Source organism: Amborella trichopoda, chromosome 7 (genome assembly GCF_054954075.1).
Source record: "Amborella trichopoda isolate Santa Cruz 75 chromosome 7, AtrichopodaSantaCruz75HAP2 v2.0, whole genome shotgun sequence".
In the NCBI taxonomy this organism is placed as follows: Eukaryota; Viridiplantae; Streptophyta; class Magnoliopsida; order Amborellales; family Amborellaceae; genus Amborella; species Amborella trichopoda.
In genome coordinates, this window is record NC_142342.1 from 32,434,845 (window position 1) to 32,452,456 (window position 17,612).

Sequence of the window (17,612 nt, forward strand, 5' to 3'; positions counted from 1 at the left end):
ATCGTGATTTTCTAAAAAATTGTGAAAATCGTGGCCAGATTTTGATTATCATGAGGAGTTAAACTGTATTTTTAATTTTTATTGTTAACTTTGTAGTGCAAAAAATTGCATGTTGATAGATTATTGATGCAAAAAATACATGTTCTTAATTTTTTAATTTAAAATTGTATTTTTTAATTTTAATGCATAAAATGTATGTATATGATTAATAAATATTTTATCACTATATTATCTTGAATGACTATATCATTGTAAATATCATTTGTGGCATGTATATATATTATTGGTATTAACTGTATGAATATCATTGTAAAAAAATCGTGGCACGTATGATAAATATATTATCTTGCATTTTTCAAATTTATTATTAAATTTTTAATGCAAAAAAATATGTGTTGATACATAAATTGTATATATATTCTTGATAATTGAGTTGTAGGCATGTTTGGAGCTTGCATTTTTTATTATATTATCTTGCATTTTTGTAATTGAGATGTATGACTATATGTGATCATTTTAATTGAGTTGGGATTGTGCCCACTTTTGTGTGATGTAAACTAAATGGGAAACAATAGTTCATGCCGGGAAAGAATATATCAATATTCGCATATTCATGCAAAAAATTGAAATTTTTTAATGGAGTACCCTCATTTCTTATTGGATTCCTAAAAAACAACATTTATAATGAATTTTAATAAATTTTTCAGATTTTTTTTAAGGCTTACTCCGACTGATTTCCAATCCGAATCGCCGATTCACCGATCCAGATTGGTTTTTGAAGTGCTCGATCCGAGTCATCGATCTATTTTTTAAAACATTAGGCACAACGTTTACATCAATACAGACTCATACAACAAAAGCCATCCCCAAATTGAGTCATAAATATTAACATGAAATTGAGCCACATGATTCTACATTCACATCAATATGTCTCATACAACACATGCCATCTCCAAATTGAGCCATAAATATTAACATTGATGACACTACATTCACATCAATATAGAGTTGTCTCATATAACAAAAGCCATCCCCAAATTGTGCTGATTCCATGAGTAAGCAAAAGCTTCATTGAGTTGTCTCATTCAGCAAAAGCCATCCCCAAATTGAGTCAAACTACATTCACATCAATACAAAGTTGTCTCATACAACAAAAGCCATCCCCAAATTGAGTTGATTAAAGAGTGTGTACCTTTTTCAATCAATATACAGATAGAGCAGATTTACCACTTATCAATATACCAACAAGTTCAGGATAGTTCAACCATTGGTTTTTAGCCTCACCAGTAATTAAGTGACTATTGGTTTTTAAGCTTAACACTTCAAAAAAGCAAATTCAGCTTAAAAAAAAAAGATTCACACCAAATAGAACATTTTTTTAATAAAAAAATTAGATGACCATTTTTTTTTTTTTTTAAGGTTAACATTGTATTAAATTTATAAAAATTATTACAAAATGGCGAAATTTAAAGACACAACGAACATACGTGGTGCCCTATACAAAAAGGAATGCCCAAAAAATGCTTGATATGCCAAGACGGAAGTAGGGTGGAAGTTTTTGGATATATAACATGAATATATATAGAAAAATTTGTACATCAATTTCTACAAATTTTTCAATTGATCCGAAAAATAACCTTAGTGTTTTTCTAAATAGATAAATTATGAATGATTTGAATTAATTATTAAATTGTTTGGTTTTGATTTGAGAGAAAAAATAAAAAAAAAACGGATGGGTGATTTAGGGTTTAATAACATGGGATACCGATGCAAAAACATGGGCATCATAGTGGATCTGTAAAGAATCGTTATATTAAAATCGATTTGATGCATCATTACCTGAAGATGTTGTTCCAAAAAACATGATGAAGGTTTTGAGCTTCAATAACTTGCGGGAAGCTTATGACTGCACGCCCTATAACCCCGAGGCTTCTAATCTCAACTTCTCTTCTTCTTGTTTCTCACTCACCCCAACTCTCCCCTATTTCTCTCTCTGAATTCCTCTACCTCCCGTGGCTCCAAAGCGTCCGGTCTGAACTTTTTTTTTTTTCTCCTTCTACTCACCCCAACTCTCTCCTTTTTTCTCTCTCTCAATTCTTAAACATCTGTTCATTTTCTCTCTCAATCCAACTATGCCATCTTTCTCTTTCTAAATTCCTCTTCCTCCTGTCTGGTCTCCAGGTCTGGTGTGGCAGAGGGCCTGGTGCTCCTGTCTGGTCTCCAGGTCTGGTGGGGCAGAGGGCCTGGTGCGGCAGAGACGTGCTGAAGGAAGCAAAATTGGCTACCGGCGATCACGGGTTTTGCCCTTTTCTTTACTCTGCGATCATGACCGTCGAAATATATGGACGGTGTATATTAGTTAAACCGTGTCTCAAGACCTCCATAGGCATCCGCATAGGCATCCGCGTGATAACTGCACCCCAAATATCTTAAACCCAGGACAGAGTTCTGCTTGGACTTTGGCTTCGGACGCGTAGTTCGGACGCGTAGGACCGAAGCCCGCATTCTACCATCGCCATTTGGCCGGACGCGTAGGACCGAAGCCCTTCAACGGGCATTCGACCCTCGCCATTTGGCCGGAGTTTCGCAGTTTTCCCGACGAAAATGGCCGGAATTTTGGTCGGAGAGAGAGTGGTGGTTTTTCTGATCATCGCTCGCGTTTTATTCTCTGTTTTCAGAAGCCCCTCTTCGCTATTGGTTGAGGGTGTGGCCCTCTGCCTCCTTGCTCTTGTCAGCTTCATGATGGAGATTTTGATCGATTGTGGTGCGCTAGGGCTTTCCCGATTCAAAACCAGGTGATGTGTTTTTTATTTTTTAATTTCTTTAGGTTCAATATCGCCTGAATTTTGTTTAATTTTGAATTATGGTATTGATTTTTGTGGTTGATTCTCCTCTGTTTGTCGAGATAAGTTTTCCTTTTGGTGAATTGAAGCTTTTGTGGTTACCGGAATTGGGAATTGATTTGTGTTTTCTTTTGGCGTCTGTCTGTGTGGAGCAAGCCAAATCATTTTGCCAAGTCTTCGGTATGTTATGTATATGCAGGTCTTGGTGCCAATTTACTTCCTTGGCCCTGTGTTGGAGCTGGAATCTATATTAAGCCGAAAAATTGAATTAAAGCTGGTTGTCTGGGCCTCTGCTGTTTGACCAATTCAAAGTTCAATTTTTTGAACCTCCCTCTCATTTTTGCGTTGAAAAGATAGAATGATTAGGAGATTTAAGACTGTAAACCCCTCTCTCGCTCATCTCTCTCTATTGAAACCCATCTCTCTCTCTTTCTCATCACTCTCTGCGCCAAGCCGCCATTGCTTTGCGTTTCTGCCTCTACGAGTGCTCGTCTGTCTTGCCGTTGAAGTTCAGTCGCTCCAAACAGGGTTTGTTATTCAGGCGCTAAGAGGGCTGAGAGAAATGAATGAAATGGAGGATGCCTTCAATGCCTACCCAACACCTCGGTGAACCTTCAATGCCTACCCACCACCTTACCCTTCACCTCATCCGTGAGGTGCCTTCAATGCTTACCCACCATCATATTGTGCAGGGAGAAAATAAAACCACAAAACTAACAATAAAAAGAAAGAAAGATTGAGAGACTATACCCTTTCCCAAAGGTCTTCAAGGGAATTCACCCTAATACAATCTCTTAACGAGACCAAATTCTATTCAATTTATTCACTGATTTACAATGAAAGAAAATCTCCCATAAATAGACTAAAAAAAGATCAATACTTTCCTATTTTCTCTCTTTTAACCTACCCCAATCTCTTAAGCTACCCCCATCTCTTAACCTCATGTACCTATTTTCTCTCTCACGTTTTATCCAAAGCCTTCCTCTTGTTGAAAAGATGAAACTCCCCTTAGATTTAACCTTATCATATTTACATTCCAAACTAACCAACCCAACTAATCAATATCAAACACATGATAAACCCATGCCCACCTAGTTATCCTTGTGCACTCCCTAAACAAAAGAATAATTAAAATAACCCTAATAATCCCCCCTTATTACATCATTGCCCTTTCTTTCTCTCTTGGATTCGTCGACCCTTCCTGGCCCAGCCAGGAACTATTGGCTTGGGCATGGTTGCATCATTCCCTCCCCCAATTGAAAGGAACTCGATTCCGACGAGTTGACTTCTTTATAGATGCGATATAAGACTGTATCCACCCTTTTGAACACTTGCTCAGAAATCCACGTGCTATCAGACTATGGCTTGCCCTTTCATTTGACTAGATATTGGTGATAGGACCTTTTCGAGTTTGAAAGCTTTCAGTCTTCAAAACTTGCTCAATTTCCTCAGCTTTCTTTCTCGGTAATTGCTTCATCATATCAACTACTTCTTCTTTGATTTCTAGAGGGTCTCCATGAAACTCAAATAAGTCAACATTAAATATCGGGGAGATATCCAATGCCGTTGGTAATTCCACCTTATATGCATTGTTCCTATATTGCTTCAAAATGCGGCAAGGGCCCTCCTTTTTGGACTTGAGTTTATTATAGGTTCCTAATGGAAACCTCTCCTTTTGCAAGTACACCATTACTGGGTCACCCTTCTTGAAAATTTTCTCTCTTTTATGCTTGTTTGAGGCTTTTTGATGCTTTGCATTGCTTTCCTCAATTTTCTTCTTGATTTGAGCTTGCAAATCTCGAATATGCTCAGCAAAAGCATTGGCATCATCACTTATCTTGCCTGGCATGGGTAATGGCACTAGGTCCAGCACATGATTAGGAGTTTGCCCCTTAACAATCTCAAATGGTGATTTTCTTGTGGACCGATTCACTGAACTGTTGTAAGCAAGCTCAATCTGGGGCAAAGCGAGGTCCCACTGAGATATGTTATCACCAACAATACTCTTCAAGAAGTTACCAAGGCTCCTATTCACTATTTCGGTTTGCCCATCTGTTTGAGGATGATAGGCACTAGAAAATTGAAGTTTAGTTCCCATCCGATTCCACAAAGTGCGCCAAAAATGACTTAAGAATTTTGTATCCCGATAAGATGTAATAGACTTAGGAACACCATGTAGCCTTACAATATTTTTGAAAAAGAGATTGGCAATATGTGTAGCATCCATAGTTCTCCTACAAGGAATAAAATGTGCCATTTTGGAAAATCGATCAACAACAACAAAAATAGAGTCCATACCTCGTGTGGTATGTGGAAGTCCAAGTACAAAGTCTATGGAGATATCAACCCATGGGCATCTGGAACAGGAAGAGGAGTATAAAGACCCATATTTTGTGTGTGACTTTTAGAGACTTGGCAAGTTCGACATCGGGTCACAAATCGATCAACATCCCTTCGCATATTTGGCAAAAATACTTTTCTCCAACCATAGCCATAGTTTTGTCCTTCCCTAAATGCCCATCTAAGCCCCTACCATGAAGCTCCATGATTAACTTCTCCCTTAGGGAGCAATCAGGTATACATAACTGCACACCTTTAAATAAACAACCATCATGCGTGAGAGACTCACTCATAGGGTCTTGCCCATCAACACATCTTTTAAGGACCTTGCTGAAAATTGGATCAACTTTATATTGATATTTTATCACTTCAAACCAACACTTTCATAAATAAAGTTCTAAGCAACACTACCCTTCTACTTAAAACATCAACTGCCTTATTTTGGGTTCCAGCCTTGTGCTTTAATAGGAAGGTGTATTCTTGAAGGAAGGCCATCCACTTGGCATGTCGCGCATTCAACTTCTTCTGGGAACTCAAATACCGGAGTGCTTCATGATCTGAGTATAGAACAAACTCCCTATGAATCAGATAGCACCTCTAGTAGTGCAAGGCTTGCACCACTGCATAAAACTCGAGGTCATAGACCGAATACTTCTTACATGCCTCATTCAATTTCTCACTAAAGAAGGCTACTGGTCACCCCTCTTGACTTAAAACTGCCCCTATGCTAACATTTGATGCATCAGTTTCAACCTCAAACACCTTAGAAAAATCTGGTAAGGCAAGTATTGGTGCTTGCATCATCTTTTGTTTAATTAAAGTGAAGCTCTTTTTAACAGCGGGACTTCATGAAAACTTTCCAGCCCTCATACAATCAGTTACTAGTGCTATTAGAGTGCTGAAATTCTGATAAATCGACGATAAAAGGTCGCTAGGCCATGAAAAGAACGTACCTCAGTGAGTGACTTTGGCACCGGCCACTCAACTATGGTGTTCACCTTTTTTTGATCCACCTTAATTCTCTCAGATGAAATAACATACCCCAGAAAGACGACATTGTCCGTCATAAATTAGCATTTTTTCAAATTCACAAAAGTGATTCCTTCCTTAGCACATCAAAAACTTGGTCCAAGTGGTTGAGATGATCATGTGGGTTAGCACTAAAACCCAAGATATCATCAAAATAAACCATTACAAATTTACCAATAAAAGAACGAAGTACCTCAGTCATTAGGCGCATGAATGTGCTTGGTGCATGAGAATGGCATCACAAGCCACTTATGTAGTCCATCTCGAGTTTTGAATACGGTATTCCATTCATCCCTAGGACGAATCCGAATTTGATGGTACCGACTCCTTAAATCAATCTTTGAGAAAACCTTGGCTCCATTAAGCATATCTAACATATCAACGAGCCTGGGTATGGGAAATCGGTACTTGATTGTAATTTTGTCGATCGTTCGACTGTTTACGCACATCCTCCATGACCCATCTTTTTTTGGAGTCAGTAATGCAGGGACAGCACATGGTGATATGCTTTCTCGAATCAATCCCTTCTTAAGCAAATCAACAACTTGTCTGTGCAACTCTTCATGTTCCATGGGGCTCATTCGATAATGGGCCAAATTTGGTAGGTTAGAACCAGGGACCAAGTCAATGTGATGCTGAATATTTCTCATTGGAGGAAGATGATCAGGTCTTCAGGCATCAAATCTTTATACTTCTTAAGTATAGGTTCAATAGACCTAGGAATTGCTGTTCGTGTTGGATTTTCTTTTGCAAGCAACACATAAATCACATCCATATCCTTGCTGCCCCCTTTTAATTTTTGCACATCAAGCAACTTTGGATCCTCCTCATTAGTGGATTTTGGTGTAGGAAGTTGTTTTATAGGGTGGAGTGTGATATTAATACCATCCTTGACAAAAGAATAAGTGTTTGGTCTACTTTTATGCACCATATTATAATCATAAAGCCATGGTCTACCAAATAATATGTGACATGCATCCATAGGTGCTATATCGCACCACACTTCATCTTTATAATTAGCACCAATGGAAAAAGAGATTAAACACTGAGTAAGAATTGGTATCTCACCTCCTTTCGTGAACCACTGGATGTGATATGGGCGTGGGTGCTTATGCTCATTCAATTGAAGTTTATCCACCATCTCTTTAGGCACAATGTTTTCACTGCTCCTACCATCAATTAGTATTGTGTATAACTTGCGTCTTGATGTGCAAGTTGTTTGAAAAATATTGTTCGCTGGACAATTAAGGCTTCACCGCTTTCATCTCTGTACAACACCTCAATCTCACCTTTGAAAGGCTCAGTTCCTTCATAAGACTGACTCGTCCCAATATCACCTTGGCTTTCATAGGTGTATCCTTCATCGACTTCTTCTTCATAATTTTCTTCAGCCAAATTAACTTTGACAGGGGTTGACGTGAGGGACAATTGAATGCCCTATGCCCAGGCTGTTGGCACTTGAAACACACAATTTGTATATCATCACGAGGTGTTTTAGGTACTCCCAGCCCTCTCCCAACACCACCTCTCCCCATATTAGGGTTTGGCCTAGTTGGAAAATTCTGAGAGGTTTGGTTTTCACGCCGCATAGGTGGTCTTTTAAAGGTTAAAGCTTGCTACCCCTGTGTTGAAGTAGAGCCTCTTATCACTGAGCTGTTTCTCCCAAAGCCGAGATTGACTATTTCTTCTGCTTTGAGGGCCTAGGCATCATACATCTTATAAATATCTTTGAAGGCCAATTCATTTTGAATGCTTAGATGTAGCCCATTTAAGTAGCGGCTTATTTTTTGATCTTTATGCTCTTGTAAATTTGCCCTAGATGTTAAAATATATAACTCTTCAGTATAGTCACTTATCGAATTTTCACCTTGCTTGAGGTTTTGACACCTTTGGTACAAAGTTCGGGCATAATTTACTAGTAAAACTTTTCTGCTCATCTTCATCTTTGTCTTCATCTTTTCCTCCCACGAATTAATTTTTTCCTTACCTTGTCGAAGACGATCCTTTTGCAAATCATCCCACCAAACCAATGCATGGCCAGAAAATTTTGTGGCTACTAATTTTACTTTTTTGGGATCTGCAATATCTCTGTACTCAAACATTTTCTCTAATTTACTTAGCCAATCAAGAAAATCATTTGCATGCAATCGACCATGGAACTCTGGAATATCAATTTTTATTCCAGGTTCTCTTTCTCGTTCCAACAATCGAAGAATTCGTTCATTGAATTCGTCATTAACTGGGGCCACCCGATGGTGGTTAGGAACAAGATGCATACCTCTTTCATCTCGGTTGCCTTGAGTTCCAACGTCGATCTTCGGATTCCTGCCATCCTGAAGCTGAGCGAACTTTTGCACAAGCTCATCTACTTTGTCAGCTATGGCCATGAATTGGTCTACTCTCTCTGCTAGGGCTTGAACTACTCCAGTCAATAACTTTAATCCATCAAGGGGTGTCTCTTTTGAAGCCATTGGAACCCGCTCTGATACTAATTGATGCAGGGAGAAAATAAAACCACAAAAGAGAACAATAAAAAGAAAGAAAGATTGAGAGACTATACCCTCTCCCAAAGGTCTACAAGGGAATCCACCCCAAAACAATCTCTTCACGAGATTAAATTCTATTTAATTCATTCACTTATTTACAATGAAGGGAAATCTCCCTCAAATAGACTAAAAAAAGATAAACATTTTCCTATTTTCTCTCTCTTAATCTACCCCCATCTCTTAACCTCACGTGCCTATTTTCTCTCTCACGTTTTATCCAAAGCCTTCCTATTGTTGAAAAGATAAAACTTCCTTTATATTTAACCTTATCCTATTTATATTCCAAACTAACCAATCCAACCAATCCAACCAATCAATATCAAATACAGGATAAACTCATGCCCACCTAATTATCCCTGCGCACTCCCTAAACAAAAGAATAATTAAAATAACTCTAATAATCTCTCCTTATTACATCATTGCCTTTTCTCTTCCTCTTGGGTTCTACGGCCATTCCTGGCCCAGCAAAAAACTATCGGCTGGGGCATGACTGCATCACATATCCTTGGCGAGCCTTCAATGCCTACCCACCACCACATTTGTGGCATACCCACCAAGACCAAGCCCCACCCCTTCAGAGAGCTAAGCCACGATTTCAGAAGCCTCTTCAAACCACCAACCCAGGCAGATCCCTCGCTTGGCCACATCGCACTCAACAAAAGCCCCATCGTTTCAAGGATCCTGGCCAACCAACCCAGACAACACCAAAATGTTGGCAGGAAAATTCACCCAAACTGTGCCAAGAATTCATCATAGCTCCAGTCTAAGTCCACGTCGAGCTACCCCATACACCCCCAGTTATCCCAGCAGCCCTCTAAAAAAGGCAAACCAGGAAGCATAGCCCTCTTAATCCATACCCCCCCCAACAGATACCATAACCTCCCCCAACATACCTAGCTCTAGACTTCGATTGGTTATCCCGCTTCCTCCTCCAACCCACCTTTATACCCTCTACCAGTTCATAACACCACTAATACCCATAACGACTTTCCCGAGCCCTCCTCCCCAAACCCCTCCTACGTTAACCCCCAAACACATAACCCAAGCCCAGGTAACAGGCCCCCTCATTCTTTACTAAACCTAGTTATGTAAAGTGTTAGCCTCCAAACCTATCCCTCCATTACCAGCCCTGCTTCCTAACCTTAATGTGCAACGAGACCACCATGTCTCCTACCTCCAAGAAACCCCACACCTTTGGCTCCATCAAGCCCCAGAAATTGAGGACCGCATCACATTGTTGGAAGATTCCTTCATTGGTACTTTTCTCCCCCATAGGTGACTTCAAAGGTATTAATTGCTGGCTGTAGGAAACCTTCCAAAACTATCACAATATGTGCAGGCCCACACATAATGGTAAATACCTGATCTCTTTCCCTGCTAATTCTTTTCCTAGAGATTTCTCAAACTCCAAACTTCATTTTAAAGGTGCTTTACTATCCCTAGAAAAATGGAATCGCTCCTTAGATGCAGTTCAAAATAAAAAGTTTTGGGTTAATTTTGAAGGTATACCTCTTCATTTGTGGACCAATAGTGTCTTTAGATCCTTAGGGAACTGCTGTGACCTGTTCATCTCAGTTCATTGGAAATCAGTAGGCTCCCTTCCTCTAGTGAACTTAGTTCTCCTGGTCGCTGCCCATTTTGAGGACAATTTTTCGACCACTATTTTCCTCCATATGGCCTCTCTTACTCTGTCTCTATTTCGGTCCAGGGCAAGGATCGCCATGAACGTACTGGCCTAGACCACGAAACTGGACTAAGGTCCAGCGGGGGAACAATAAGCGTAATCCTAGTCCTTGTACCACCTTCCCAGCTGACCAACTCATCTCTCGGGACCATGGTCCTCCTCCTCTCCGTGCTCCCCAACACGTCACCAACCCTCATGAATCCCAATGCTCTGTAGCCTTGGGTAAATCACCCTGCTTCGTACCATCCCCCACTGACTCCTTTTCTCCTCGGGTCCCTTCATCTTCCCCATCTTGCCGTCCGGAGCCATCATATTATTTTGACATTTGCTCCGCATTAGTTCTGTCCTTTGATGTTGGCGGCACCTCTAAGACACCTAGCCCTTCCTCCGCTCGAAACTGCCCTTCCCCCAGCCTATTCACTTGAGACTCATTAAATCCCCAATGCTGGAGTAGCACTTAGGACAGCTCCCCCCCTTCTCCCTTTATCTCTCCACATAGTTATGCGCCCAGACACAACGTGCACATGTCCTCAATCTAGACAGCTGTCCCCCCAAGCGCCCCTTCCCGAGGTAGCCCAGTTTCCTAGGGCAATTGCATTCACCTCGCCACCTGTACCCCTAGATTCTTCATCTCTTGTCCAGACAACCGCTCTCCCTCTTAGCCCCTATCCCTCCCCATCCTCACTTGAGTACTCCTCTCCTGTCCCTTCGCCTCCACTTCTAGCACCCTCTTCCCACCACCTTGGCGATGGATTCAATCAACCCACCTCTCCTTCTCTTTCTCTCCTCTCTAACTCTACAACTGCAGTCACTCCTAACCCCTTTTTGGCTTTGCTTCCCTATTCTTGTTACAACCCTCTCTCCCCCCAACACTTTACTTCTCCATCTTCTACGCCTCCACCCCTCACCTTTCTACCTTACTACCCTTACTCACCCCCCCTCATACCTCGCAGGGAAAAGCAACTTCCCGCTTACCCCCACTACGACTCACCAACCACCAATCTCCCCCAACAACTCTCCTCAACCTTATCAAACCTCTCCCAGCTTTACTTCACATCCATTAGTCTCCTCCCCCCAAAATCTCCAAACTCACGTTCAACCTTACCCCTACTTCTTCCCTCAATATGTTAACTGCCCAGGGTTCCCGGCCCACACCACTTGCCCCCCCCTCTCTTTGGCTTTTTTGAGCGTACTCCAGGAGACTCCATCCCTGCTCACCCTTTTGCCTCGACCCTCCCCAATCCTCCAGACATTGGTATTCAATTTTTGAAACTGGACGAATTAGTCTCCCTTCCCTTAGAATTGAGGTTCGCTCTTAATGCTGCCCAGGCTTTTGATGGGCATCTTCCCCCCATGCATCCACGTTTAAACTATTTTCCCCCCTCCGTCTTCATCACCCACACCCTCCCTATAATCTCTACACAATTCTGTTCCTGCACAGTCCTTCCTAGAGAACGCCTTCATCCAATGTACCCTCTACCCTTGATTTTAACTCAGATATACAGTCCAAAACTTCCACAGATTCCAGGGAAATTGTTAGAATAGAACGTGCGGAGCCCCAAATGGCAGAAACAATAGAGGTTTGTGGTCTTGCCTTTGATGGAGAATCCACGAAAATTTCGGCACACCATAGGGAAGCAGCAGGAGCACCCCAAGTACCTATCTCTCCCAATCCCTTAAAGGGTCCGGGGAACTCACAAAACTGCACTCTGGGTTGTGTTACAACACCCCCAGGAAATCGGTTTCGCTCTCCTCCATTCCGCCCACTAGTCCTAAGAAGAGGAGATCCATCAGGAAATCCTCTTTCCACCCTAATTCACCTAGATGAGGATCCTTTGATGGAACATCCGTGGACTGGGTAGCAACGATAAGTGCTGTGCTGTATGTTCCCTAGTCTCCACTCAATTTCCAGATTTTGTTGCTATTTTTGATACTAAATTACCAGCCCATGACCTAGCAATGGTTAGGAAAGTTTGGGGTAGAAATTCTTGTGCTTGGGCTGCGAAAGATTCCGAAGGTGCCTTCGGTGGAATCTGGGTAATCTGGAATCGGAGTGTTTCTCTAGTCTTTCCTCCGAGGTCTCTGAATACTCCATAACGTCCTCCTTCTGAAGGTTAACTGATGATTTCACTTTTAAGACCACCTTTGTGTATGGTCCTAACCCAACCCTCCTTTGGGTAGAACTTCTCAACTCTGCCCCCCCCCCACATACCCCCTGGTTACTGGGAGCGGATTTTAACTCAGTTAGATGGCCCCATGAGAAATCAAATGGTGGCCCTCTAACTGCATCCATGAGAGCCTTCTCAGAGTTTATAGAAAGCATCCCCCAAGTTGATATCCCTCTATCAGGGGCATCCTTTACCTGGTCCAACCATTCCACTACCCCCATTGTGACAAAGATAGATCGATTCCTCATCAACCTTTCTTGGGAATCTTCATTCCCGGGAGCCTTCTCTAGGGCCCTCCCTAAAATCACCTTTGATCACAAACGCATTCACTTAGACACCAACCCAACCCCTCCTTCAAACAAACCTTTTAGACTTGATATATTATGGTTGGAAGATCCCTCCTTTGCCCAATTGGTTTCCTCGGTTTGGTCCTCTGCCTCTGTCACAGGGTGGGCTGGTTTCTGATTGTCATGTAAGCTGCAAATCCTCAAATCCTCTTTGAAACTCTGGAGTAGGAACTTGCCCTCAAATTTTAGGGACCCCATTAGGGCTCATACAGCTGTAATCTCAGACCTAGATGCCCTGGAGGAAACCCGTGCTATGACCCGACCCGAAAATAGATTCTAGGACTCAGGCGAAAACAAATTTAGCCTTAACCCTTAAGCAGGAAGAGATATATTGGTTCCAACGCTCTAGAATCAAATGGCTTAAAGAGGGGAATAAAAACACTGGTTTCTTCCACAAAACAGCCAGCTCCAGAAATAGGGGAAAGTCCGTAACCTTGGTTTCAGTAGGCAACCACTCTTTCTTGCAACCCTCAGAAATCAAGTGCCCTTCATTAGATTCTTCAAAAATTTGTTTACTAGGCCTTCTCACCCTCGTCCAGTCTTGGGTAACCCCACCTTCCTATCTCTTTCCCAAGAAGATTCACTGAGCTTAGAAATACCTTTCTCCCTTGAGGAAATCCTCGGAGCAGTAGATCTCCCAAAAGACAAAGCTCCCAGACTGGATGGATTTCTAGTTGTTTTATTTCAACAATTATGGGAAACAACCCTAGATCTCTTTGCTTTCTTCGAAGAGTTCTACCATAGGGGTAGACTAAACTCAGCCTTAAACTATACCTTCCTGACCTTGTCCCCAAAATAGAAGGAGCCCATAGATTAAAAGATTTTTGCCCCAGTAGCCTCCTCAACTCTTCTTACAAAATCCTAGCAAAGGCTCTAGCATCCCATCTCCAGGAGGTTTTGCCCTCAGTCATCTCCCCAACCCAATCGACATTTGTTTCCAATAGGAAAATTCTAGATGTTGCCCTCACAGCACACGAGGTTATCCACTTTAGTTCCCTCTTAGGTCAGAAGGGCTTCATCATCAAATTAGATTGGGAAAAGCCCTATGATAGAGTCAACTGGTCAATCTTGGACTCCATTCAAAACAAAATGGGTTTTGGCTCCCGATGGAGAAACTGGATTAGAGCTTGTATCTTGAACCCTTCCTTCTCAATTATCCTTAATGGCTCTTCTGAAGGTTTCTTCCAAGCTGAGAGAGGGTTCAGACAAGGCCCCCTCTTGCCTTTCCTCTTCACACTCAGAGGTGAACTCTTGTCCCGAGCCTTATCTAGGTTGTATGACATGGGTCGTGTCACGGGGTTCCGATCCACCTGAGCTGGTCCTTTGATTACTCACCTCCTTTATGCAGACGATACACTCTTCTTCTGTGATACAAACCCCGAACAGTTCGATTGCCTTTGGAGATACCTTAGAACCTTCGAGCTCCTAACTGGGATGAAAGTCAACCTAGCCATAACTAAAATGATAAAGATTCTGGTAGACAACCCAGAAGTACAACATCTTGCACTTCGCTTAGGTTGCTCCACGAAAACCCTCCCTTCCTAGGTCTCCCCCTCTATATAGGCAAACCTAAGAAACACTTATGGGACAACCTCATTGAAAAATTTACATAGAAATTCGCCTCTTGGAAGGGCCGCTTCCTCTCTTTTGTGGGTAGCCAACATCCCCCATTTATTCTATGTCCCTGTTTCAAATCCCAATCTCTGTCCTTAAGCAGTTGGAAAAACTGACGAGAGGTTTCTTATGGGCTGGGGTCGAGGGGTCCCATAAATACCACTTAGTTGCATGGCTTATCTGTCCTCCAAAAAGTTTGGAGGCCGGGGTATCAAGAACCTTAGAACAATGAATCTGGTCCCCTCTTGGGGATATGGTGGTGGAGATACTCCTCACCTCATCCTCTACTTTGGAAACAAAACATCAACAAAAAATATGGGCTGGGTACTGATGATTGGCTGCCCAGATCCCCTCCTCACAGGTCCTTAGGAGCTTGGAAAGGAATATCCTCTACTAGATCAGCCTTCCTTAACCAATCTAGATTCAGGTTAGGGAATGGGCTTTGCATTAAATTCTGGTGTGATCTCTTGTTTGGGCATTCCCCTATTAAGATAACTTTCCCTTTTCTCTTCTCTCTAGCCACGAATCAATAGCCACGAATCAAGCGGCCCTAGTGGCAGGCTATGTCCAATTCAATGGAACTGGCCTAGTTTGGACCCCAACCTGTAGAAGAAATCTTTTGGACCAATTTGGTCCAAAGACAGCAGAAACATCACAAGCCTTTCGGGCTACAGCCACCATGTTACAGCAGCCCATCTTGTCCAGCTTAGAAGATGCCCGGCCAGCCCCAACAACAAAGTTCTTCAGCTCATCTTGAGGACTCCTCTATCGGCTCTTATGTGTTTCTTTCTCTAGTTCAGTTTATTTTTCTACAATAATTGTGGTCACACCTCTCTTGGACTTACTGTCTCTACCCCGCAGCCCCTTGCCTTCTTTCCTCTATTTCTCGCCATTGTAGACCACCCGATATGTGGGGATGCCTCCTTTGGTATATTAGCTCTCTCCCTCCTTGAGCTTCTGCTCATTTCTGGCTCTCTGCATCTGTACTTCGAGTACCCTGCAGGTGGGTTGCCATCTTCTAATTCTACAAGACTTTCGGCCTGCCTCACCATCGTCCCTAGTAGACAATTGGCGAGCAAGGACTTCAAAAGTTTGGTCTCCCGGGTTAATGTTTTCTTGCATCGGTAGCTCTCTCCAAATGCTTCTTGCCCATCGTAGCTGCTTCTCAGATGCTAAAAGCCGGTCCGAACAGCTTACTCCACCAAAGTATTTGGAGAACTTCATTAGCAACTTTATCGTTTTGTAATACGCTTCTCTCTCCTTCAAGTTTTGTTTTGTTTTCTTTTGGTTTTATCTTGTATACTTAGTACTCTCTTCTTTATGGTTTTACTGTCTCTCTCCCCCTGTGCATCTTTGCTCTTCTTGTTTCTTTTTTTACTGTATACTGAGCATTCGAAATGTGGGATGCCATAGGTAGCTTACTCTTCATGTAAATTCCTTTTTTAAATACAAGTTAACATTTTCAAAAAAAAAATTATTTGATATGTTCGATGGTAATTTTTTGTGAAGAATGTATACACTACTGCTATTCTCCAGATCAGCATGCAATGTTTGAATTTGAATGATTTAAGAATTATTGGTTGGTTCGGATATTGTAATTAGTCTGTTCATTCCTCTTTAAGAATCACATAATCGATTTATTGCTTTTATCCTTGAAAAGGAGATTGAGAAGTTTCCAGTTGTAATTTCATTTCTAATTGGGATCCAAATCACATTGGATTTTCAAACTAGTTACATCTTCCTTTAAGCTTCCTCATCTGGTTGTATGACGCTTTCTTCGAGGGGAACATATTTTTTGTTTTTCTAGTCAACAAGTCCTTGATAAATCAATTACGGGTCCCCTGCCGTAGTAGTCTATGCTCCTTGCAAGTATCCTTATTTGACAACGAGCACTCCAACTCAGCTCTTTCTACAGTAATCCAAAACATGCACTATGAGCGTTCAATGTCTTGAATAGTAAAGAAGCCAACAAATTTATTTTGTGTGTTTTGTGAATATTCTCCCTGCTTCTTGTCAATAAATGCATGCCTTTCTACTAATAGTTGAATTAGTGGTGCTTCCTATTTCGTAAAAAGATCCCCTAAACATGACTTGATCAGGGAATAGCATCTAAGTGAACTTCATACTTATACTATTCAGATATATTCTCATCGATTTCAAACATTCTGGAGTTTTGGATATCCATTTCAAGGACTTTGGACATCCTTAAAAACCTTCTACCTCCCTGGATTAGCATCTAACCCATGCACTTTAGACATACTCAAATTCCTAATAATAATTGGACTTCAGAAGCCTCTTCTCAATGCACTATAAAAGACTTGAAGACTGATATGCTGGGGGGCCATAGTATTAAGACTGAACTCTTGGTTATGTTTTAATGTTCTTAGTTCTTTAGTAGTTTAACTGCATCTGGCTTATGCAAAATTATCATAGAAAACTGCACTAGAGCTGATCTTTTCCACTGAACTGCAATTTTAGTTTATACTTTCCAAAGAATTACCATTTTTCTTCATGTGAAGAGGAAGTTGTTAAAAAAGAAAAGAAAAGAAAAAACCCCGGAGAAAGAACAAAAAAGAAAAGAAAAAGGAAATCATGAACTGATTTTTCCTTACGAAAAAAAGGAGGTTAAGTATCAGCTGGTTTAGTTGAATAACTCTAGCTATAGAGTGCAATTTCTATTTTTAAATTGACTGCTGACCTCTTTGTTACTGACTTTCTTTTTTACATTAAGTCCCTTGGGGGGGTGCTTCTTGGGCCTTATGGGCTCTCTATATGCCTAAGGCTTTTGAGCACTTTTACCTGTCTGATTCAGTTACAATGTTGTCTTAATGCTTGCCCAATAGAATAAAAGTTATTTACCAAGAGTAAAGTTCAAACTACATAATGTGACAATCACATAGTAACTACAGCGGTCTTGATAAGGCAAAAGTGCTCTTTAAGTTCTTCATAATTCATGTAATGAACCAAATGAAACTCACAGGCTGATAATCTTTACATTCAAAGTTGCGACTTTTGTGTTGGCTTAATCACAAGAAAGTTTT

The 17,612-nt window shown here is 41.3% G+C and overlaps 1 protein-coding gene and 1 long non-coding RNA gene across 19 annotated transcripts in view; one reads left to right on the plus strand and one right to left on the minus strand.

Moving 5' to 3' along the window:
- Positions 1-863: 863 nt before the first annotated feature.
- LOC105420054 (uncharacterized) lies at positions 864-2,331 on the minus strand. The gene is made up of 2 exons (XR_966425.3): positions 1,840-2,331; positions 864-1,116 (listed from the first exon to the last, which is right to left on the minus strand). It is a non-coding gene; the product is annotated as an uncharacterized LOC105420054 (long non-coding RNA).
- Positions 2,332-2,540: 209 nt separating this feature from the next.
- Positions 2,541-17,612, plus strand: part of LOC18426471 (phosphatidate cytidylyltransferase family protein) — a 41,717-nt gene continuing 26,645 nt past the window's right edge. For 16 of the 18 annotated variants that reach the window (XR_016058797.1, XR_016058799.1, XR_016058795.1 and 13 more), the window contains exon 1: positions 2,541-2,795. Coding sequence is in view for 4 of the 18 variants with exons in the window: in XM_088871124.1 (XP_088727250.1) it covers positions 2,605-2,795 (191 nt within the window). In the remaining 14 variants the exon portion in view is untranslated. Of the gene's footprint in view, positions 2,796-14,223; positions 15,814-17,612 lie in introns of those variants that run through there. The other 2 variants (XR_016058803.1, XR_016058804.1) reach the window with 1 other exon arrangement.